Below are 24,348 nucleotides of genomic sequence, written 5' to 3'. Positions count from 1 at the left end.
TCCTCATGTTCGTCATTATAATGGATGTTTTCCTCAAGATTCATCCGAGTTTATAATATTTCAATGTGTTCTCAAAATTCTAGCCTGTGCAGCAGTGAAATACAAAATCTTTCCAAGCTACAAATCATGATAACTTCCATATCGCATCTTTTGTTCGGTTTTATTCCTTCCCTTTCCTGCTCTCCTCCCTAACTCCCTCTGATGCAGAGTATGTTTCGGTGCTGTTAAAACTTCAGAGTGGAAGAATGACGCATTTCCTGCTGCTCATCCACCAATAACCACTCTGGCCAATAGGGCATTGACTTGCAGTCTTAATTTAAGCCAAATAGCAAGACTGCTCTTGCCTTGCTTGATTGGGTTAATGCTTTGAGGATGTTTACTCCTCATGGGAGACGGCTGGGACCAGACAGCATTGTCTCCGAATAAAGCAATGCTAATTTAAGACAATGGGAAATTCTTTTATGACAATTGACAGTATTTTTTTTGAACTCCTTACCACAGTGTTGTGGGGTCAGTCGTGTGTACACTTAAGGCTGAGAGATTTTTTAATCAGCATGGGGGATCGAGAATAATGGCAGAAAACGTCGGAAAGTGGATGTGAGGAACGTCTGATTAGCCGTTATCCTGTTGAATGTTGAAACAGGCTCTGGGGGCTGAATGGTCTACTCCTGTTCCTATTCCTCATGTTCTTACGTATCTGTGTAAAATACTGACTGAATGATCAGCAGTCTTATCTAGAGTTGTGTGGAGCTGTATGGCTCAATTGTTGGACTATGAAATCTGCCTCTTGTGATTGATAGCTCCAGTTTATCACTTAGCATTATGTCATGTCCAATTTTTGCACCAGCGAGGCCTTACAGCCTATAAAAGTAAAACGTTGACAGTTGCAGACACCCAAGTTCAGTTTAAAAAATTCAGTAGATTCATATGCTTGTTCTTCTTTTTCTGTCTGTTTGACTGTTTAATGAAACAGTTCTGCTCTCATTTCTGCTAATGAGATTTATGGCTTGCTGCTGTTATTGTGATCTGCTTTCCCCCTAATTATGTGAGATGACTTTACTGCTGTTTCTGCTATAATGGCTTCATATTTTCTATGCTGTTGACTTTTAGGATTTGTTCTCTGCTTGATGTGCCGCTTTCCCCTTTCTTCTCTTCCTAACAAATGCCGGAAGGCAAAGGTTTCCGAAATACTTGGAGTGTGACTAAGCGTCCTTTGCAGGAAACTTCCATTTGATAGAAAAACAAACAAACTCATCACAGTGGTGATTTGGAACGGTTTAAATAGGAGCTTGGGCTGGTAGCACCTGAATGTAACAGACTTTTAAACCACCGCCATTTCTATACTTGAAGAGCCTGTGATTTTAAATGATTTTGACTCCTGGGTTTCAATCCCTCTTTCACCTTCTCCCAGTGCCATCTGCTCAGGGGTTCACCCTCCCAATTATTTCACCTGAATACCCCAAGACTCTGACTCTGACTCTGGCCTTATTTGTATCCTTTTCAGTCGCTTCAGCCCCAGATGCCAAAGTACCCTTGTTAATCCCAGTTCAACCCCCCTCCTGCCCCCCCCACCCCCACCCAGATGTTCTTGTAGCTTATTTAACCAAACCTTTTTCAAATCCTTCCACTGATCTATCCCTTCCTGGCATGGAATCAGTTTTCACTTCTCATTCGTCTCTTTTAAATGCTGGAGGCAGCTTTGCTGTTGCAGGCATGTGCAGATTTGAGCTAATGTATCTGATGCATTTCCCCCCCCCCCCACCCCGTGCAGAGTTTATCACACTGTGAATTGATCACTGATGACGGAATTCGCCATCTTGGGAATGGGGCCTGTGCTCATGATCGATTGGAAGTGATTGAGTTAGATAACTGCCCGCTGATCACTGATGCGTCACTTGAACATCTAAAGAACTGTCACAGTCTTGAGAGAATAGAGCTGTATGACTGTCAACAGATAACACGTGCTGGGATCAAGAGACTTCGGGTTAGTGTCGTTTTCTCCTGGTCTGTTTGAACTATACTCATTTTCATTCATTTGGTTGTAGCTAGAATCTAATACATTGTCCACAATTTTCAACGATCGCACATTTCGGCTTTAATGGCTTTCACTGTGCAATAGTCAGCCTTGTTTGCTGTTTCTTATGCAGATCAGAGGGTTCACTTTTTTAGGAGGAAAATCATGTTTTCTGGGTAAAATGCACAATTACTTTATGAATGTCTGTCCTCCAGTCTAGTTGATGTGTAAACTTTGGATGAGTTATTTGAGGTTCCTTTCAAGCCAGAGATCAAATCTGATTTTATTCTGTTTAGAGGAAGGGTCACTGGATCTGAAATGTTAACTCTGATTTCTCTTCAGATGCTGCCAGAACTGCTGAGACTGTGCATGAATTTCTGTTTTTATTGTCTGTGATTTCATTGGTTGTGCGGGTTTCCTGAGAGCCTGCAGGTCCTGTGATTCAGGTTGCTTTTGTGTGTCTTGTCTCCGTGTAGTGCTACTCATTTGCTGTGAAAGGGGTAGGTCTTAACTCAAGGGCAATGGTTCAGGAGGAAAGCAGCAGCTGAGCACTTTATGTATCATCATAAAAAAGCAACATGCTGCGGATGCCAGGTATCTGAAACAGAACATTGGAGAAACTCGGCAGGTCTGAGCTTTTCGCTGCACAGATACGGAATTAATGTTTTGAGTCCAGTATAACGTGAAACGTGTTTCTCGCTGCACAGAAATTGCCACTGCATCTGCCGTGCTGGTAGATCAAAGGTAGACTCGAGCAAAAGATAATTGTCACTGATGGGTAGCATCATCTAGTGGCATTGGTCTGTTATTACAGCATGACAGATAAATGGGATGATTTTGCTTAGAGATAATGGGAACTGCAGATGCAAGATGCTGCTTGGCCTGCTGTGTTCATCCAGCCTCACATTTTATTATCTATGATTTTGCTTAGCTTTGTTTTTAAGACTCTGACATACACGTGTCAATATTCGAAGGAACGAGCTAGAAATCACAACACTTTTTAAATAGGAACATACAAGCAGGAATAGGTCATTCATTTGCTCTGCCATTATAGATCATTTACCTCTGCCATTTTTCCCTTCCATGTTCTTTGCAGTTATAAGTCCAATTATCGCTGTCTTGAGCATGCTCAATTATTTGCGCTTCCACAACCCTCTATTTATTCCCCTGTAAGAGAATTCCACTAAGTTACATGAGTCCGGGATGCTTTCTAGCTAATATGAATACTTTCGGCATGGAGTCATAATAGGCAGCCAGTACACACGCAGCAAGGTCCCACAAATCGTAATGTAATTCAAGACCAGGTAATCTGTTCTAATTATTTGATTGAAAAAAATACGTATTTGGCCCTAGGAGATTAGGGTACAACTTCCAATTCAGAATAGAACCTTTGCATTTCCCTGACAGAATGAAAGGGGCTTCACCTTTCAAATGAGGAATCATAACAATTCTGATTGTGCAGTGCTCCCTTAGTACTGCAGTGGATTACCACCCTGAATTTTGGCATCAAGACTCAGGAACAGGAGTTGAAACCACAGCCTTTTTGATTTGGTTATGTACATGCAAGCCTATTGAGTCACAGCCCTAAGCTGTAAATGTACCATCTCCATCTCTCCACTGGCTTCTCCAAATGCATAAAAGCATGACCAGTAATTCCGACAGCAGAATTGGTAAATGTCCTCAAAGTGTGTTGCCGTACAGATGTGAACTGATAACATTGGACTTTTGGATGGTATTTCAACTTGTGGCGAATTATAAAGTTGTACCATTTATTTTGTTTTGAATACGTATAGCTCATAAACTTGGTTCTTATCTTTTGTTTACTTAATTGCAGACGCACCTACCAAACATCAAAGTCCATGCTTACTTCGCCCCGGTGACCCCTCCTGCATCAGTGAGCGGTGGTCGGCAGCGTTTCTGCAAGTGCTGCATCGTTCTATGACACCTACTTTACTTTTTGCAAATCTATTTAAATAGCATTAGAATGGAGACAATTGAATGCATCATCAGTGGTGATCCTGCTGGACTGTCGGGCTGTACAGTAAGGACTGTCCAATCACTGTGTGGCTATGACGGATCACATGGTTACGAGGCAGCGTGGGTGATTCCCATGTCAGTGGGTGCAGCCACATACTAGTTCTGTCACTGTATGATTCAATTCAGAGATTTCCCAAAAATATGGGTAATTTATTTTTTTTAAAATCAATGTTGGATTGAAAAAAAAATTGGTTTTCATGTATTGCAGTGGGGGAAAATCTTTAACCTGTTTCCTAATGAGATAAATCAAGTTGGCAGCACAAGAGTGCTGGTGGCACAACCAAGTTTTAAACTGCATCCTAACCCTTTTGCTCACTCATGCCACTTTGCATGGTAAAGGGGGAGATTTATATAATTGAATTCTTGGCTGTGAAATTTTGTACTGAGTTTTATTTTGTCGGTCCAAACATACAGTAGATCCTGCTATTACTTGAGGAAAGGAGGTTATTGGATGCTGCTTCTAAAAGTGCACCTCTCAAGTTTCTGTAGTTGTCTTCATCCATGTCCTGTCCTTTTAGCTTCTTTACCATTCTGAACTTTTTTAAAAAAAAAAAAAATCTCCTTGACTCTCCCTGCCTGACTATGTTGAAATCTTCCTTGGCGCATGGCAGTTTTATGTACCATGAGCAAGCAGCTAGCGTAAAAACTGAGAACCGTGACCCATGAGTTTTGGTGAGCTGTTTAAATATGCCTGTGCTGTTAGCAGATGGGTTCAGTTCAGACACAAACCTCTGTTGTCATTTTGTAATGTAACCCAGGTTGCTGGGTAGAAATACAGGTCAGGAACCTGAGTTGAAATTTATTTTCAGTGACCTTGGCTGGTGAAAGCTAAAATATTTCATTCATCCCCCTGACTGAAACCAGCAAATTCAACCCAGATTTTTTTTTATATGACTTAGCTGCTAGCTAAATGGTTCTCTTTATTACTAAGTATTTAAAAAGGACAATTTTTTTCTATAATTTGAAGAATGTAGAACAAATGTTCTAGCAGTTATTCAGTGACATCTGTTTTGTACTATATTACCCCACATTGACACTCCCAAGTTTATGGTTCCTGTCTCCAGTTTAAAACACTGCTGAGTCACACCAGCATGTGTAAGTTGTTCTTCCATATTCATGGGATTTAAAACTTGCATTAAAGCACATCTCTTGATGTCAGGCTTGGATCTAAATACAGATAACTCTTAACATCTTCATTGCACAGTTTAATTTTAAGTTTTTCATTTTGATTTGAGGGGAGTGAAAGCATGCATCATGTCCTGTGTTTTTGCTGAGCATATAGAAACTTGGTTGAATCTAGAAGATCAGTGATACATTTCTAAGCTGTTTGTTGGGATCATAACAATACCAATTCCAGGATGTATGTATCTACTGAAATGATTGGTATTCACACTGTTACAGGTGCTCCCTGTGCAATTTAATTTGTAAAAGGTAGTTTTGGAGGCAACTAGTGTCAATGTCTGTTTCCTATTTCACGGCCTATTCTGTTCACAGTACAGACTTGCTGATGAAGCATTGTTGAGATAAACCCCAGGTATATAAATGCCTCAATCTTTATTTTTCCAAAGCCCAGCCCTTGGTATCTCCCACTTCTTGAGTAAGTTGTATTGCTGGTAATTGGTAATACTTTCAGGCTGCCTTTACAATAAAGGAAGTGGGATGTGCTAAGAGCTAGGTTTTGGAGAAATAAAGACTGGAGCTGTTGCTGTATTTGCGGTTTGTCTCAGCACTGTTTTTAGTCTGTACAGTGGTGAACAGAAAGGACCATGGAACATGAGAAAAGAAACAACACATTTGCTGGAGAAACTCAGCAGATCTGTGGAGACGAATCAGATAATGTTTTGAACCCAGTAATCATTGGAACATTAGTTGGACATCGAGCCCAGTCCCTCCAGCAATATACCCTTTACAAATCAATTGTATGTGGAGCATCTAGCAGCAGTCTAAATAACAATTATTGCAGTAAATACATACTTCCTGGCATTTGTACTGTTATGACCCTAACTGGTGGCCGTACTGGACAAGTTAAATCCCTCAGTAAATCCTGGATTGATAGACTGTAAGCTTATTCTTTTTTTATTTACTGTGGTGGTCAGTCATCTAAATATGATTAGCGGGATGCTGCCGGTGTATGCTTGACAAAAGAACAGAAGTTTATTAGGGGGATAAAACCCTAGCAATTAAGAGAATTACAGGAATAATCTCATTGCAGAAGAAATAGTCATCTCTCTTAACCCAGCAGTACGCTTGCAGATTCTGAAATGTCAGCTAAGGTTCACCTCAATCCCTGTATTAAGGTTGTTGCTCAACTGGTATGGCTATAATCTACTTTCAAATTTCTGTGCATTGATGCAAGTTTTTTTTTTTCCCTTAACTCATGTCTTTGACAGACTTGTAGGATGACTTTTTCTCCTCTGGAGCTTTCTTTGACTTCTAAGCAACTCGGGACATCTCCCTAGCCCTGACCAATTGGTGACTGCTAATATCAGCAACTTTGCTGTTGGGGACCTCTTCCTCTGCATGAATCTGCTTCCAGCCTGTTCTCCACTGTCTCAAATGTCCCCTTGTCCTCTTGATTGTACTTGCTTTCCCCAGGCAAGTTGCTGGTCATAGCTGAAATTGTGACTTCGAAAGGCTGTTTTGAACTTGGGTCAAAATGTACTTTGAACACTATCAAAAAAGTCAGAAAATGAGGTCAGATCTTCACAGCACTGAAAACTTTTAAAATTTATTTTCCTCTACTTTAGACCCCAATTTCTTAATATATTGTGACCCTTACAGCAGCATGTAAGATGAAAATAATGGTAAAATGATAGTTAAGAAAATTTGTATATGTTTAAGTTTATTTATTTCCCTCTTTGCTAGTCACTTTTTAGAACACTATATTTATAGTACAGAACTAATCATTTTTTTCTACCAATTCACACCCATTTATGGCATACGTTTATTTTGGGGTGCTCCCAAATGGCTGTTATAACTTCTAGTGAGAGATCCCTTTTCTCATGTTTACACTGAAACCTATGTCTAGAGTTTTCACGTGGTTTTTCCACCAGAGTTAGTAGTGTTCAAGAGGGAGTCAAATTCCTGTTGGAGCCCATTTTCCCAAGTTCATAGTCTGGCTATGGATTGCTTTTCTGCATGACCTTGATCGCTGGTGGTTTTGATGAAGTTTAAATTCACTTGTTTTTCTTTCTTTGTGGTCGCTGAACTTGCCAGTTTTTGTTTTGTATGTTTTTCTTCCTCCTTATTCTAAATATTGCCTAACAGGAATGCCTTTGTACTAAGTCCTTTCAGCAAATGCTGCTTGTTTTTACAGGTGACTTGAATGCCATGTTCATAATATGTCACTAGGATATATCTTAAATGTCAGATGTCCTGCATTGACTTGGTATCAGTGCTGTGCCATCCATTTAATTCACCACTTCCTACAGTGAAGATAAGCTCCAAAGTCTTTAGTTGGTGACTTAGGAGTTATGAGAAATATGGCTGTCTGTAATACCCAAGCACTTCTGATTTGGGTTTCACAGGCACGATGCAAGGTTCAAATTCTCAAACATACAAATTTTTGCTTGGCCCTTCAGTTCAGTATTTCTAATTTAAAACCTGATCCTGTGTAAGTAATGTCCTTGTGGGTTGTCTGTCGGTCTACCATCAGCACATTGATGTTTCACTGTAGTAAGTGCTCGATGCCGACAGAAGTTACATGGCACATTATTTTCCTTGTTGCTGTCTAGACCTCTTAAAGGCATCACCAGCGCCGCCACTGGCATCGATAGCTGTTTGCGGGGCTCCCAATTTTCTTCTGCTATGGTAACATTCCAGGGCCAAACATTTGGAAAATTGATATAGTTTGATCCGTCAACAGCCATTGTCATGAACTTAAGACTGGTTTTGTTAGATACTTCCTGCATTTATATTTTATTGGCAAAATATTCAGCATCACGTGCATGATTTAATGTCCCATTCCCATTTGAAAATCCTCTACTGTGCTGGATGCCATACCATCTGAACAGATCCCCAAAGATTAAAGTAGGAGGATTGATCTTATGCAATGGTGAAACAAGTTCGAGACTGATTTAACCTATTTCTATGCATCTTTTGAGATTCAATTCAGTTTCTTAGTCACCAATCTAGTCCATCTGACATCCATAATAATCCAAATTTGGTTTTCAAATAGTGCCCATGCAGAAACAGGGAAGGGAATTTGATTGTACTTCTGGATGGATAAATTTAAACTGATTGGCCTGTCTTTCCCCAGAATTATTCTGAAATAACATCATGATAAAACAGCTTGGTGGTGATTGGAAGACTAGCTGTTCCACTTGCAATTTTGGCTTGTGCTTGGTGGGTACATGTAGCAGTTGCTAACTCCTGGATAGCTCATCATTAAAAATATTGTGGCCCAAGAATTCAAGAGCACTGGCTATTACTGAAGCAGGATTTTTTCTCCAGTGTCCCAAAACAGCAGATAGTGAATTTCCCCTGAAGCACTCTGTGATGAATCAACTTTTTGAGCAATAGGCCAAGAGCACTATGTAGATCTAGCAAGCAGCAGTCACATATTTAAAAGACAATACCACAAAGATTAATCTTGGCCAATACCTGCAGTTAAAGCCCCACTGTGCATGAATGTTTAAAGTCTGGTTGAACTTGGCTAGAAATTATGAACTTTTGTTATAAGACATTCCTGATGAATACAGGAATAGATATTGCTGATTATTAAAGTGATAGGTGGAGTCACTATTGCAACATAATGTGTGGACGGATTCAAAAATGAAATAAACAGCAAAAAAACTCTTTGCTGGAAATTTTGAAACACTGATGCTCTCACTGTGAGTGGGACAAAGTGCCCTCACTCCTCATCAACATAATGCCCATACAGCAGACCTAATGAGGAACCTATACTGCTATTCTGAGCATGTGCAGAATTTTCAAAAACATGAGAATGGAAGCTATTGTATCTCATCACTGCAGCCCATCAGCCCCATGGCATGCAGTTTTGAATGCAAATGATCTTGTACCTATGTGTGTGGTTTAAGTGGTAATTCAGCTATTTTAATAAAGTTGCGGGAGTCTCCTGTGGTCTGGAGGGAGGGTGATCTCTACAATTCTAAACTTGGAGAGACTGTATGTTTTTTCCTTGAGAAATAGCTGACTAGTGAGTTAACGAAGGAAGCTGAAGAATAATGTGGAAGCGTTGACTAATAGAAATCTGAGCAACCAGGCCACCTCACTTCACTTCTTGACTATGTTTGTTTTTTTTAATAAAAAAATCATTCCAGAAAGAGGGATTTAGGGGTGAAGTGACAGTGCAGTCAAAGTGAGGATATGGTATTATGCAATAGTGTTTCTGCACCTCCTAGATCAAATAGTGGAGGATCTCATCAGATGAGATTGCTTTGCATAGTGAGATGCATTCCTGGTACAACATGAGATTACAACCTCATTTTTTAAAAAAATCGTTCCAGTTCAGTGTTAATTTCGCAATTTTCTGACGATCACTATTGGTGCATAAAATGTGGAAGTGTTGCTGACATTTTTGCTGAGTGCTTGCCTAATATGGTAAAGGCATGGTGTTAACTTAAGTAATCAGAACTGATTTGTGATTTGCCTGAGCTGTTGGATTCTGGAGAGCAAATATTTGCTCAAGTTCTGAATTTACACAATTGCCAATGGGTTCATTTGGTAATCTGGTCATTAACTAGATCTTTTATGTTTTATTCTTTAGTTGTCCAGCTGAAGTTGAATTTAGCAAAGGGATGGATCATTGGCTCTTGGCTTTAGCTGTTACAGCTGCAAAGCTTTACGCTGCCACTTACTGCTTCCATTTTAAATTGAGCAATAGAATCATTAGTTGTGTTGGAAATTGAGACTAATTCCACACTGCAGCATTGTATAACTGTTTTAAGGTTGGAATTTTCTTAATGGCAGGTGGTGGTATGTGCTGTATAGAGACAACCTTCTTTACAGTGCGACCTTACAGAAAGCTGAATAAATTATTGCCATTTTTAAAGTGACAGCACCCACTTTCTGGCCAACTTAATGCCAGATCTGAGGTGTTGCTGTTTGAAATCCAACATGATCACCACAGCCATCCATGTGCAACTCATTGAGGTATTTTTAGATCTTAAATAGAAGATGTTTAAAAATGTTCTGTTCTTCAGGCTTTAACGTATTTTGTTAAGGGAAATGAAGTAGCGACGTGCTAACAAAACACTGACCACTTTGAGTTGTGAATTTAAATTGGATTCAAATGAACAATGTCTTGGAATGTTGATTGGAACTGTCAGCAAAACTTTTGAACCTCCTGCTGTGAAAAAGCTCTTCAGCCTTAATTCTAAAGTACGATTCCTGCCTACATTTTTGATGCTTGAAACGTCCAAGTTCCATAGGTTTCACTGGAACAAAGTCTAGATTTCTCCCCTAGTCCTTCCTTTCCCCCATGGGGAAAGAAAACTTAGCAGCGTAAATGAAACAATTTGATTCCAGGGTATGGATAATCAACTGGACCTACATTTGGAATCCATGTTATGGGTCAGGTAAGTCAAGAGCCTGGTAAGGGAATCTGAATGCCTTGCAATAACTGAGCTTTAGGACAAGTGTAGAATGAATAGACTGAGGCAAATCATAATTAAGTAACCTGTAGGAGGTTGTGTGTTGGGCAATTTTTTTGTGCAAAGGAACATTAATCCAATGCGAGTTGCCATCAAGTGGGGAAGGAAAGAGGACAGAACTGACAAAATGAAGACAGTAACACATAAACCTTTGTGTTGACAGAAGCACACTCTGGTTCACTGCTGATACAAGCTTAACTTCCGAGATAAATAAAGGACCTTGTTGCAATGAGCAAATTTAATTTGAGATAGAGAGTGGGTGAAAGGGTTAACGTGATCAGGAGTAAAAGCTTTTTAAAGCTACAACATAATCGGAGCTGAAACATTTTTAGCATTGTCTGATGAAACTGCAGTTCATTTATTTATGCAAGGTAAAGGCTACTTGAAGAAAAATCATTTTAAGTATGTACATATTTTGTAAAAAGGAAAAAAAATTAAAAATTCATCAGAGATGTGCGGCCTTAATCATCAAGGTTATTCTCTTTGTAAATTATGTAAGAGATTGAAGTCTTTAGTTATTAAGGATGTGACTTTTGACAGACACTCACTCTAGTCAGTGCCGCTGCCTGTGGAAGGGATGATACATTTCAATAATGGGAGTGGTTGGAATGTATGCAGATATATGTAGAACTAATTTTCTTTGCTTTTTTCTCCCCCCTCAGTAGTGTCTTTTGTTTTTCCTACACCTGGAAATGAGAATCAAGTTGCAAACAAACCTGGTCCAGTCAGTTTACAGTGAGGTCTGTATGGTTGCATGGCACAATGTCAGAGTTGGTTCCCTGTTCCTGAACTGATGTATAATAAATTTTCTTCCTTCTGTGTGGTGCCTGTGTACACCACATCTAGTGGGACTATCTAAAGATTCGATGCATATAAACCTGTGATTTAAAAGTTTGCTTTTCTTAATCTCTGACCATTCCCATTTGTACTTTTGTGGAAATATAAGTTAAATTTCTTTTCCTAAAAAAAGTCTTAACATTTGTTTTTTTTTTCTCTTCAAATTTTAACCACTGAGTAAGAGTAAAGGCAGGCTGTCAGCTGTCTGTCTCATTCCTCAGTGCCAAGGTGGGTTGGGCATTTTATTGCTGCTGAGAGTCCATACAGGCCTTACTAATGAGAAATAACCTGATTTGTGTTTCAGCTTTGAAAGAATGTGTTACATTTAAATGTTACGTTTGGTAAATAAGTTGAAATCTTGTTCAATCCCTTTATATATAAACTTGTGTTGTACATACTGTATTCCAATTATATTGTAATCTGTGCTAATATTCTCAAACACTGAGTGTTCATAATATAATGCCAATGTATTAAATAGTGGAGTATTTCCTTTACTGTGTCTCTTTTTTTCTTGTTTCTGAGAATTTATAACAGGTTTTAAGTGATTGTTAACAATTGAGTAATTGCATTCTTCTAGGGTTTGAAACGCAAGCCACAGTTTGATATTCCAATTTCTGCATGAAGCTGTTGAAGATTTTTGAGAGGTTCATGATGCATTAAAACCAAATGAGCCCTTGATGTCGAGTATTGAATAGATAGTGTTTATCTCCATTTCAAACATCTGGAGGTTTTTTAGTTCATTCTGGAATGGAGACATTGCTCGTGAGCCCAGCATTTTTATTGCCCATTTATAATTACCCTCTCAGCTGGTGGCAGTAAGCTGCCTTTTTGAAGACACGTTGTTGTTGGCCTACAGCCACACAGAGCAGGCAAAGCCTATTGCAAATTATGCGCTATATTGGTTTTTACATCAATCCTGTGGTCTTTATGGTCTCCGTTACTAATGCCAAATTTTTTTGATTGGCAGATTTATTTAATTGAATTTTAATTCACCAATTGTTGTAGAGTTAAACATGTCACCATTTCATCAGTCTAGGTTTCTGTTATTCATCTATTAATAGATCTGTTACTATACCCCACTGGTTTAGTACATTGTCTTTTCACTGTTGAACCTTGCGTTCAAACAGAGTCCAGATTAATAAGGTGTAAATTGCTATGCCATACAGTATGAAATTTGGATTGTAGTACCTTGCCCCAAAGGGCATGCATCGCATCAAAATACCTTTGTCAGCTGATATCCAGACTGTGAATATTGTGATTGTTGCTGTGGAAATATAGCAGTGGTGCTGCTCTGAAATTGGGAAATAACAAAGGGGGTAGACAAACAGGAGGCCAGAAGATTGCAGCAGGCCAGGCGGCATCTGGAGGAAAGGAGCAGTCAACCTTTCGGATATTACCCTTCCTCAGGACTGGATGTGGGGGTAGGGCAAGCTGCAGATCAAGGGTCAGAGGTAGAATGCTGGTGATAGGTGGACACTGGTGGTAGATACAAACTGCTTGGTTGGTTGGGATGAATCCGGTTGGCAGTTGGAAAAGAGAAGGTGTAGCTGGAAGGGGAGCCAGGGGATGTGTGGAAAGGTCATTGTTTCCTCCAGTTTCAAAATGTTGAGTTCTCTGGGGTGTGGGGTGCCCAGGCAGAAAAAGTATTCTTCAGATTTTAAGTTCTGAGGTGCTGCAACACTGGAGAAGGTTGAGGATGCATGTGTTGGAGGGGGAGTAGGTTGGGTGGGGGATTGAAAAGGGCAGTGACCCGGGAGGTTAGGTCAGCAGTTACAGGCCAGGGGAAGATACTCCATGAGATGGCTACCTCGTCTATGGTCTCACTGGTTTGTAGAAAAAGCCACATCAGGAGCAGTGGATGCAATGGACTAGGTTGGAGATGCAGGTGAAGCTCTGTCTCACTTAGAAGGGCTGTTTGTGGCCCTTGAGGGAGGTGGTGTGTGGGCAGGTGATGCATCATTTATGGTTACGTGAGAAGGTACCGGATGGCTTGGAGTGGTTGGGGGTGGGGGGTAGTGTGCTGTGAACTAAGGAGTGGTGAAGGGAATAGTCCTTGCGGAAGGCAGAGGTGGGTGGGGAGTAGATGATGTTCTGGTTGGAGTTGGCGGAAGCATTTTGAGTATGACAGGATTCCCTTTGTCTGCACTTTCCACCCCACCAGTCTCTGCATCAAACGTATCATTAGAGAGGGAAGACTGGTGGTGGTTTAACTTGAGGGTCACCACACCAGATGAAGGTAAAAGTGAAGGAGGAGATCCTTGAATGTAGCCTTTAGCAGTACAGCAAATGAACCAATATTGTTAACATTATTCCACATGGTAAACTTGATGTCTGGCATTGAGCTAAGATTTTAATGTGATAGCAAACCATCTGTATGTTTGTACTCAAATCTGTTTACTGTAAAGCTCACCATCTCATCTGTCCTCTAAATGTCTTCCTCCCCCTGAAAGTTATATGTCAGTGACTTACGAACAAAGTAATCCAGGCCCCTTTTGGACATCAGTGCATCTTGTTTACTCTACACCTCGTTTCCTTCTACTAAAGTGAATAATCTAACAATTATCCATATTTTATTCCATCAACCACTCACCCAGCCTGTCCAAATCCCTATAGAAAAGCTTCTTTGCATCCTCTTCCCAACACATTCTGATATAGTTAAAAACATCAAATTGGTACTATTAGATTTGGCTATCGTATCAATATATTTATATAGTGATTTATGAGCAGCTGTAGTTCAAGTACTGATCATTGGGATACTGCAGTAGTCACAACCTGCCAAGTCAAAATAATTCCATTTATTAGAAGTTTTTCTGCACCCTCACCGCCCCACCTCATTGACCAATTCTCAATTTATACCAAAACATTACCACCTCCCCTGCGGTTTAGTTTTGCTTACTAACCTGTGAAATGTTTTTGAAAGCTTTCTGAAAATTCAAATACACAACATCCATTGATTCCCCTTTTTTTTACTCTGTGACATCTTCAATAAAATTTCCAGCAAATTTATTGAACATAAATTTCTGGTGGAAAAATTTTCTTAGAACATAAGGAAAATTAAGTGTCCACTTATAACATCCTCTGATAGATTCTGATATGGCTAACAGATCTGAAATTTCCTGTTTCCGTGATCACCTTTTTCTGTACTTAGAGGTTGTTCATTGGGACCCTTGGTTTTATTAACTTTTAAGTGTAATTAACTTTTGATTTAAAAATTCTCCAGTCTCTGTAATTTAATGTCTCTTCCCACTGCAATGCATGTTTGTGACTACTCTTGTCAGCTTTGAATGTTGCCTTTTAATTATTTTATTGAAACTAAAATTCTCCCCCTCACTCCCTCTAATTTTGTAACTAATAGTTAATCAAGGGAATCTAGAACTAGCGGGTCTAAATTTAAGGTACAAAGGGAAAGATTTAAGAAGGACCTGAGCGTCAGGTTTTTCCACACGAGGGTGCTGTGTATAGGAAATAAAATTCCTGAGGAAACGGCGGAGGTGGGTACAATTACAACATTTCAAAAGACCTAGGACAGCTACATGACTCATTTGGGAAACCTGGTTGGCAAGGATAAGTTGAACCGAAGGGTCTGTTTTCATGCTGTGTGACTGAGTGTGGTGTGTATGTATATAGAATCCCTACACTGGAAGCACACTGTTCGACACAGTGAGTCCATACCAACCATCCGAAGAGCGTCCCTGCCAGATCCACCTATCCCATTGCCATCCCTATAACCCTGTGATTCACGTGGCTAATCTACCTAGCCTGCACGTTGTGGACCCACGGAGAATATGCAAATTCCTCAGGCTGGAATTAAACCCTGGCACTGTGAGTTAGCAATGCTAACCACTTGGCTATTGTGTCACCCATGTATAGCAACTTCTAATGTAGAAGTGTTTTTGTTGGGAATGGGGGTAGGTTTGTTAATAGAGCAATGTGCAGTTTAAACAGCATTCAGAGCCTATGTAGCAAAGGAAAATGCATCTTGCAATTATGTAGTGCGCCTCACAACCTGGAAGATATCCCAAAGTGCTTCAGCAATTAAACGCTTTTGTTTGAAATGTATTTACTGTTGTAGGAAGTGCAGCAGGCAATTTGCAAACATAGAATTCCATACAAACAGTAGTGAAGTAATAGTTTGCTTCAGTGATTAACGTTGGTTGATATGCCCTTTGTTTCTGTACTATAACTGTTTTGTTGGCTGCTGGTTCAGAAAAGCATTTGTTATTGCCGTGGCCTCGATCCTATCACAAAGCTTCTCATTTGTTCTCCCCATCTCTAACTTCCACAAGCTTAAAAATTGCAGTGTTTTATTTCTCTTTGGTTCTGAAAAAAAATTTGGGTTGAAGACCTTTTTAATTCTGTTTCTGTCCTAAGATGCTGCCTAAACTGTTGAATTTCTCCAGCAGCTTTTCGTATTAGTTCAGTTGCATGTGTTGAGTGAGTGCAAGCCAGCAATTGAAATTGGACATCTTTTACTGTTCATTCAAACATATTTTAAGATTTAGAAACCCCTCGCATATTTTTGAGGAAATCCTCTACTTACAGCCATTTCTTTTGTACTGGCAAGTTGGCATTCTCTGAGAGATGTAATGTCCAGAATACGCTAAGTGTTAATGTTCACTTCTGCCTTTTGGTAAGGACTGGGTTTTTAATAAGGTATTCAGGACAGTTCAGGGGTCAAGGAAGACTAATTCAACATGCTAGATACAGGGACTGAGTGAATTGTGAAATACTTAGAGACAGATAACCTTTTGAGCTTTAAGTGCTGATATTTATCTATACTGCAGGATAAGGGTCTGAGCTAATGAGTTTGTGTAGAAGTTGAGAGCATTTCAGTAGCTCTATCGGCAGACTAGGAGAGAAAGAAGCAAGTGCAAGGCTGAAATAAGCTGTACTACTGAAAAGACGACTGAGCTTGTAAAGCGCGTATAATCTCTCTTTCAGTAATTTGATTGTGGACTGAAATTGGAAACAAACCAAAGATTGAAATGCTTGCACTTTTTAAAAGCAAGTTTTTGGCACTTACTGCAAGTACTGTTATCCTATTTTCAACTAGTCGAGGAGGTTTAGTTACAGATGAACTAGCACCAGGGTGTGTATAAAACAAGATTTGGCTGGCAACAAGTAATGATTGGTCTGTGGAGTGATGACCAACTGTTGATGACAAAGGCCTTCTGCCTGCCAACAGCTTTGTGATTGGCTCCTGAGTTGCTGAACAGCTTTTGTGTGTGAACAGATATCCGGAGCCTTCATATCTCTGAAAGTGTCAATCTGCAGATTTAAAAAACCCAGAGTGTGAAGAATGGCATTTTGTTTGTCCTCACCACTTGCTTGACGCTGCCACTTTTAACGAATGAATCAGAGACTTTATAAGTTGTGAATAAGTTGTTCTGTGCGTTCTGAAGTACCTGTGGATGAGATTGAACCACAAGTCCTAACAAGACGAAGAGTTCTCTGTCAGCCATGCAGACTGGAACTGTCAAACTACTTCCCCAGTTTTTCCCTCCATATCAGAACACCTCCTTTTGGCCTGCATGTGTATGTAGGGGGAGTTTTATAAGGTTATATGTTGATGGTTCATACTTTTCAACCTGTTGCTAGATTATGTATGATAGATAGGAATTGTGCATCTCAGTGGCTAGCACTGCTGCCTCACAGCACCAGGGGCCCCGGTTCGATTCCAACCTCTGGTGACTGTGCGGAATTTGCGTATTCTGTCCATGTTTACGTGGGTTTCCTCTGGGTACTCCAGTTTCCACCCACAGTTCAAATATGTGCAGGCTAGGTGGATTGGCCATGCTAAATTGCCCATAGTGTGCAGGAATGTGCAGGTTAAGTGGATTAGCCATGGGAAATGCAGGGATAGGTTAGGGAGGTGAGTCTTCAGTGCCCTCGTTGGCAGTTTCCACACCTAGAGATTCTGAGGTTAATGACTGTTTAAGTACAGTAACCTGGTTCTTGCTTTCTGCCAACGTGGGTTTAAAGACAGATAAATTAGAGACCTTTGCACCGCTTTTTTTAAAATAAAATCTCTAACTTCTGTGTGACTCTAAGAATAGTTGGGTTTGATTTCCAGCCTGTTACCCCAGCAAGACCTGACAACTATGCAGCTATGTGAAGGCTCAGTGGGATAACTGTTGTTGAAAAGGTTGGAGTTATGGTCGTGAATGACCTGCTGGAATGCAGTTTCGGAGTTTAGGGAACAGTAAGCCGAGAAAGTGTGAACAACCAGAATGAGAACAGTCTTTGAGGCAGTCTGTGTCAAAATATCTCTTGAAAGGAAGTGTCTAGATCAAGGCTAGATCATAAAAAGAACTGTGAAACACTCTTGTGATGCTTTGTGAGATTTGATGACTTGTATCATCAACTTCTGAGAGTTACTGGGAAATCCACTGGATTACTATTTGATATGCACCAGGTGTGTTTGGTTGCAGTTTATTGCCTACATTTTCCACATGATATTTCTGGATGCAGGAATGAAGTTGTCAATTCTACTGCTGTTCTAGAATTTTTTAAAAAAAAGTTTGTTTAAAACTGTTGAATCTTAATGCTTTGTTTTCTTGCTGAGTCCCTGGATTTCAACTTCAGTCAACTTGTAGGTTTTTTAAATGTAATCAGACCCACCCAGATTGTGACATGGTCCCAGACAAGATCTCTAAATTATAACTTATATTTGTTGGTCTGTTCTAGGATTTGTAACTAGGATAGTTTATAGGCAACTTTCTTAGATAATGTTCCTGCAGTGCATAAAGGAGAGGATGTTGTGTTCAGTATTATGGGTGTTTGAGAGAGGAGCAGTGAGAAACCATCAATGTTGGGTGTTGTGTAGTAGTGGATGATGGAGGGAGAAAGAAGTTGTAGTACTAAACCACATTGCCCAGATAATCTCAGTTTTGTCTTGGGGTATGTGCAAGATTATCTGTACTTGGTCAGGGCACTTAAATACCTCTGCCTGCGCAATGAATGATCTGCAAAGATAATATGTGGACTTTTGGATGGCATCTCGCTGTTCACTCATGCTGAGTTACATCTTGGAATTTATTTGTGAGCTGGAGGTCCACTTGGATGAGATTCCAGACAGTTTATGGGTATGATTCAACAAAAAGAAAGGAAGAGTGACGGAGACAGTTTGGAAAAGCGAATGGACCTGAATGAGCAATGGAGGAAGATTGTGTTTTTCAGTTGTTCTAACTGGTGTCAGTCTACACCAATCTGGACCCCTACTATAAGCTCAAGAAGTCTAAGTTATAAAGAATGGACTGTTCTGAAATGGTGTAAAATGTCTTTTATTTATGTCTTTGTCACAACCTTTTTAAAAAAAAAAGTTTCACATCTCTTTTTATATAAAATGTTTACATCTTTAAAATGATTAAATATGTATTACCTACAAGACCATTGTGTTGACATTACCAATGTAAAGTGAATGGGTTATTACATAGTTTTCAAATGATGATAACATCTGGAGGATGCTGATGGCAGTCATGATAGATTGACTTTAAAATGTGTCTGCCTTGGTTGTTGCTGTTTTGTATTTGAAATTCCGACATTCTTTCCCCCCCCCCCCCCCACCCCAGTAGACCACTATTGCTAATGTAATTCTCTGATTCACTTCCCTCTTGCGCAATAGTGTTTGAGTTGGGTTGTAGTGTTCTTCTGGAAGTCTTGTTGCAAGCTCATGATAAGCCCAAAGGGTGTCAGAGGCTGGCACATTATCAATCAGAGGCCTTAGAAATGTAAAAAGGTATCATGATGCACCCAGTCTGGCGGTCATTGCATTCTGATATCCACCTGAAAGCGTATGCACACCTCAACAGGATAGTTTTAGAAATGGGGTGCAGTATAGCTCAGACAAAACCTGTCGTATGAATGTCACATAACTGGCTGTTTTTTGTGTTTGTTTTATATTGGCTACGTCCTGCTGTCAATAAGACGTCCAAGCAGATGTTGGAAGAACTTGATATTTTATCACGCACACCCTTGTACCCTACCCAAAGCACTCCAGGTGAATCTTCTTGCGTTGCTCAATGCTGTGACATGGGAGGAGGTTCTGCTTGGTCTTATCAATTGCTGATTTGATTGCACAATAATTTCTGTTGATCTGTGCTCCTGCTGCTCTTGGAGTAAAAGATGAAAGTTCACAACTTCACTGATTTCTTTTTCAGGTGCAAAGGCTTTCTGCTCCCTATTTTAAAATCATGTAGTAGCCACCCAAGCTGTCCACTGTAAGGGAACAACACAGATATGTAACGCAGCAGTGAAATCCCAGAAAGGCAAATGTCTATCTGCCCACTGGATTATGTTGTATGCTTGACTTGTAATCACAGGGTTATTGAGAAGTGCCTTTTTCTTGTTCAAAGGTTACATTTTCCCTGAGGTGAGGTTAGGATCCCAAGTGGGGTTATTAGCTGAAACTTTTGAGGGCACAAGCTCTGTGGCAGTAATGGTTCCCATTAGCTACACTGAGTTATAACAGTTCTTCCCTAACAGCCAGGACCCCACCCCAGTTTAAGGATACAGAGTAGACTGTTCCTCATCTCAGTCCTGAATAATGTCCAGGGGCCATCTGTGGAATTCTCTACCACAGAGTTGCTGAGGCCAAGACACTGATATCTTTAGCGCTCAGAAATATATCTTATCGCCTCTCTGAACAAAGGACAGGTCCCCGCCTCATTTTCCAGCTAATCTCTTTTCTAGTGCACTTGGAATAGAGACACCAATGGCGACACGTTGCATGCTAGGTGAATCCTTCTTCCATGAAAAGTGCTTCAAAATGCATCAGCTTAAAGAGCAGCTGTTTTCCCTTGAGACCCACCCTAGTTTCTCTATGACATATTCATGAGATATATCCTAATGCCTAGATCTGCCTTGCTTGGACGTAAGGACAACCCCCCCCCGCCCCCCGCCAAAATCAACTTGTTGTTCATGTAGTTTAATATCGACCTGCTCAGACGTTTTGTGACACGCCTCTGGGCCTCCTACCTCAAGAGCCCTATCCTGCCTCTGTACCCTTTACAAGTGAGGGCTCATGAATTGTATCTGTACTTTGGATCATTTTACCTTTCAGTGAGTTAATTATAAAACTGGATTCATCTGGAAGGTTCTGAATCATCTGGAAGAGAGCAGTACAAAATATTACAACATTTCATCTCTCGTCTCCATTGATACTGAAAAATGTCGTGATGTGCAACCCAAAACTGCAGCCCCACGTACATAGGCACTCAGTAACTCACCTGATCCCCAACCAGGATATGGATCCCAGCTGCTCCCTGTCTGTAGATCTGAAGGATCTGGCTTGGTGAGATGCTGAATAGAGCTGCCAACTTGTTGGTTAGTTCAGCTTTGGTTAGATCTTCCAGGTAGATCTCCTTGTAAACTAGGGAGGAAAATACTGGGGTTGAGGCTTATTAGGAGGAGAACTGAACCATTTATCTGCACAAAAAGAGACATTGTCAGTATAATGTACGTGAAGTAGAGACCAGTTCATGCCCTAGAGAGATCATTGCTGTAACTGGGAAAGTGCATGTTCAAGGGACTTCCATGGACACCTGGATTAGCTTTGGAATGGAATGCATCTCTCCTAAGGCGGGAACAGTCCTGCTATCTACTGAAAATCGATACTGTAATTGTCTTGTGTTGTCTATAGTCATATGATCAATTATGTGTCTGAGTAATAAACACAACTATAAATATATAAGCACACATCGAAACTTTCTTTGTTGAATCGTCAATCTTGAGCTGTATCCTGGTTCATATAAAACCTTTGTCTTGTTTAGACCCCCCTAACCGTCTCTGTGCTGAATGTCACATCAACAGCTGCACCATAAGATAAGGTACCTCTTGCTAGGTTACTCACAGAAATGCCCAGGAGATGAAACTTCCTGGGCAGCCCTTGAGAGGGAGCATCCTTTGGGCATGGGGTATAAAGGCCTATGACCCTTCCTTCGCTCCAGCAATCAGGGCAGCAAGCCAGTTCTCATTGACCTTCTCAGTCACTGTGGCAGTGCTCCTAACTGTGGTGCTCTGATCCTGATCCGGCTACGTACCACACACGGCGGTATTGGGGGCGTCCTGGCCACCTTCTTTATCCTTTCCCTGTGCGGGCTCCTGACACATATAAACGGTGAGGCGGGGGCGAATGGACCTGTGGACAGAAACAGGACGGTCAGGGGCATGCTTTCTAAACTAAACTTCTTCCGCTGCCACTTTCAATTAAAAAAAAACTCTCATTGTGTCTTCCCCCCGTTGTCTCCAGTGCTCACAATCTTGTGTTACAGATTCCATTCCAGAGACACGAGCACAAAATCTGAGCTGCAGAGCAGCACTGAGGGTGTGTTGCATTGGCGCAGGGTCAGCGCAAAGGAACTGCTGCACCGTCGAATGGTTGGCGCTGAGGGAGCGCTGCGCTGTGGGCGCGTCGGCACTGAGAAGATTACTGCAGCACGGAAGGTTCAGCGCTGGGGAAGGGCCTGACCATGATTTCAGATATTGAACTGAGAACCAGTTAGTTTCCTAGGCGTAACCGAAGGTCTCCGTGGCAATATTCAGAGAAGAGATAAACCCTTCTCCCCAGATGGCCTGGGTAACTTGATTCCTAAATGAAAAGATTATCTCCTCACTGTGATGTTGCTGTTCGTGGGAACTTGCTATGCGCAAGTTGACTGCAATGACTTCTTGTTTTATTTTGGTGTAACATGCTTCAGGATGCCTAAGGTCATGAAATGATCGAGATAAATGTAGATTTCTCTTTACTTGTCCTTTCTAATTCCTTAAGCTCTTAAAAAATCCTTCTTTAAAATGTCCAAATATCTCCTTTTATATATCAAAATCTCAAGTGTTAGAGGTTGTTGAGTTAAGGGCCCTGTAAAATGCCCTGGGACTGTTTTACTAACATAGAAATTGTACAAAACAACTTGTTGCTGTTTCAGAGGTAACAAGGTGTGGAGCCGGATGAACGCAGCAGGCCAAGCAGCATCTTAGGAGCAGGAAAGCTGATGTTTTGGGCCTAGACCCTTCATCAGATGACCCAAACGTCAGATTTCCTGCTCCTAAGATGCTGCTTGGCCTGCTGCGTTCATCCGGCTCCACACCTTGTTACCTCAGATTCTCCAGCATCTGCAGTTCCTATCATCTCTTTTTGTTGCTCTTTCAGCCTGTTTGCTGTTGGGGTTGGGGGGTAGGTGGTGATGCTCATTCAGGATAAATGCCATTGAATAAACTCATTTCATCTGCAAAAGCTCTCCGTTCACTACCATTTTTTTGCTATTCACTTACACACTTCTTCAATTTTAACAGTTAGAGTTTACGGTAAAAGTGCTCTTTAATGTACTAACTAGGACCAAGAGTAGACCGTCTGTGGGGATAGAATCCCTACAAGTATGGAAACAGGCCATTCAGCCCCTCAAGTCCACAGAGAACATCTTGAAGAGTATCCCACCCAAACCCACCCGACTATCCCTATAACCCTGCAATTCCCATAGCTACTCCACCTCGCCTGTAGGAGGAAACCCTCGCAGACACAGGGAGAATGTGCAAACTCCACACACAGTCGACCAAGGGTGGAATCAAACCTGATTTCCCGGTACTATGAGGTAGTAGGGCTAACCGCTGAGCTACTGTACCACCTGTTGTTTTCAAGGCAAGATGCTCAGTGATGATCAGTATGAATGGCCTACTCCTGCTCCTGTCCTATGTTCTAGTACAGCCCTGAGAACCATCATTCATTAAGTTGTAGAGCTGTACATATCCTAAATTAATCTAGTCCCATTTGGCACATAGCCCTCTAAATCCCTCCCTATTCATGTATCCATCCTGATACCTTTTAAATGTTGGAATGGTACTAACCTCCCCCACTTCCTTTGGCAGCTAATAACATGTATGCATGAGGAAAGTTGCCCTTAGGTCCCTCTTAAATTTTGTCTCTCTCAGCTGAAACCTATGCCCTCTTGTTTTGGACTCCCTCATCCCTATTCACCCAATCCATGTCTCTCATGATTTTATAAACTTCTATAATGTCACCTTTCAGCTTCTTACACTCCAGGGAAAATAGCCCAAGCCTATTCAGTCTCTCACTATAGGTCAAACCTTCCAACTCTGGCAACATAATAAAATATGAGGCTGGATGAACACAGCAGGCCAAGCAGCATCTCAGGAGCACAAAAGCTGACGTTTCGGGCCTAGACCCTTCATCAGAGAGGTCTCTGATGAAGGGTCTAGGCCCAAAACGTCAGCTTTTGTGCTCTTGAGATGCTGCTTGGCCTGCTGTGTTCATCCAGCCTCACATTTTATTATCTTGGATTCTCCAGCATCTGCAGTTCCCATTATCTCCAACTCTGGCAACATCCTTTTCTGAACCCCTTTCAAGTTTCATTTTATCCTTCCTATAGGAGGGAAGCCAGAATTGAACGCAGTATTGGCTGGGCCATTTTTGCAATGTCCTGTACAACTGCAACGTGACCTCTCAACTCTTAGAAACAATGCACTGACTAATAAAGGCAAGCATACCACACAGCTTGTTCACTAACCTGTCTACCTGTGACTCCACTTTCAAGGAACTATGAAACTGCTCCAAGGTCTCTTTGTTCAGCAACACTCCCCAGGACCTTACCATTAAGTGTATGAGTCCTGCCCTGATTTGCTTTACCAAAATGCCCATGGGATCACGACTGACCTCTTTAGTTGCTCTTTCCTGCACTATCCATGTATCCCTCGATTATCCAGTTGTGCCCAAAACACTCAACTTCCATTGCAGCCTTGTTTAAATTAGGTTTAGTTAACAAACATAAAACATAACATAGCGTAGGCACAGACCCTGCGGTCCCCCATGTCTGTGCTAACCATGATGCCATTCTA

At 41.0% G+C, this 24,348-nt stretch overlaps 2 protein-coding genes across 11 annotated transcripts in view; one reads left to right on the top strand and one right to left on the bottom strand.

Moving 5' to 3' along the window:
* Positions 1 to 11,996, top strand: part of LOC125466186 (F-box/LRR-repeat protein 20) — a 123,348-nt gene extending 111,352 nt beyond the window's left edge. For all 5 annotated transcript variants that reach the window (XM_048560377.2, XM_048560379.2, XM_048560375.2 and 2 more), the window contains 2 exons: positions 1,772 to 1,984; positions 3,849 to 11,996. In XM_048560377.2, coding sequence (XP_048416334.1) covers positions 1,772 to 1,984; positions 3,849 to 3,956 — 321 coding nt within the window. In that variant the 3' untranslated portion in view covers positions 3,957 to 11,996. The remainder of the gene's footprint in view (positions 1 to 1,771; positions 1,985 to 3,848) is intronic.
* A 7,077-nt stretch (positions 11,997 to 19,073) lies between these two features.
* Positions 19,074 to 24,348, bottom strand: part of LOC125466122 (transcription factor CP2-like protein 1) — a 43,729-nt gene continuing 38,454 nt past the window's right edge. For 3 of the 6 annotated variants that reach the window (XM_048560300.2, XM_048560301.2, XM_048560302.2), the window contains 3 exons: positions 21,543 to 21,640; positions 20,730 to 20,872; positions 20,420 to 20,608 (listed from right to left, as the gene is read on the bottom strand). In XM_048560300.2, the coding sequence (XP_048416257.2) occupies positions 20,489 to 20,608; positions 20,730 to 20,872; positions 21,543 to 21,640 (361 nt within the window). In that variant the 3' untranslated portion in view covers positions 20,420 to 20,488. Of the gene's footprint in view, positions 19,720 to 20,419; positions 20,609 to 20,658; positions 20,873 to 21,542; positions 21,641 to 24,348 lie in introns of those variants that run through there. The other 3 variants (XM_048560304.2, XR_007250385.2, XM_048560303.1) reach the window with 3 other exon arrangements.

This window comes from Stegostoma tigrinum, chromosome 31 (assembly GCF_030684315.1).
Source record: "Stegostoma tigrinum isolate sSteTig4 chromosome 31, sSteTig4.hap1, whole genome shotgun sequence".
Taxonomy (NCBI): Eukaryota; Metazoa; Chordata; class Chondrichthyes; order Orectolobiformes; family Stegostomatidae; genus Stegostoma; species Stegostoma tigrinum.
The sequence above is the reverse complement of the archived record's forward strand: the minus strand, read 5'-3'. Positions and strand labels throughout refer to the sequence as shown.